General features: G+C 56.7%; 1 protein-coding gene across 1 annotated transcript in view; it reads right to left on the bottom strand.

The window, feature by feature from the left end:
- TSNARE1 (t-SNARE domain containing 1) overlaps positions 1-274 on the bottom strand; it is a 63812-nt gene extending 63538 nt beyond the window's left edge. Inside the window, exon 1 of the mRNA XM_006759859.2 lies at positions 159-274. Within this exon, the coding sequence (XP_006759922.2) occupies positions 159-246 (88 nt within the window). The 5' untranslated portion in view covers positions 247-274. The remainder of the gene's footprint in view (positions 1-158) is intronic.
- Between the last annotated feature and the right edge of the window lie 56 nt (positions 275-330).

The raw sequence follows: 330 nt of genomic DNA, 5'->3' as shown, positions 1-330 counted from the left end.
TATAGAATACAGATGCTGTGATTCTAATAATTCTAACCATTATAGGCTATTTTAACAGAAAGCACCTAGAACACGGTGTAAAACAGAGTATTAAAAATTGCACTTGAAGAGTGAGAACCCCTGCTGCCCCCTCCCCACCGTGGCCCCGCTGTCGTTACCGAGGGGCTGATAGCCTTGTCGTGAGGGTCCCCCAAAAGGGCCCCGGCTCCCCAGCCCGCTGCTGCCGGTGATGGATCCGTAGGACATCTTCCCGGAGGGCAGGGCCGCCTCCCGCGGGGCTAGAGGAAACACAGGCGGGGGGGTGTTGTTTCCAGGGTGCCCACTGCCTGC

This window comes from Myotis davidii, unplaced genomic scaffold (genome assembly GCF_000327345.1).
Source record: "Myotis davidii unplaced genomic scaffold, ASM32734v1 scaffold1717, whole genome shotgun sequence".
NCBI lineage: Eukaryota > Metazoa > Chordata > Mammalia > Chiroptera > Vespertilionidae > Myotis > Myotis davidii.
The sequence above is the reverse complement of the archived record's forward strand: the minus strand, read 5'-3'. Positions and strand labels throughout refer to the sequence as shown.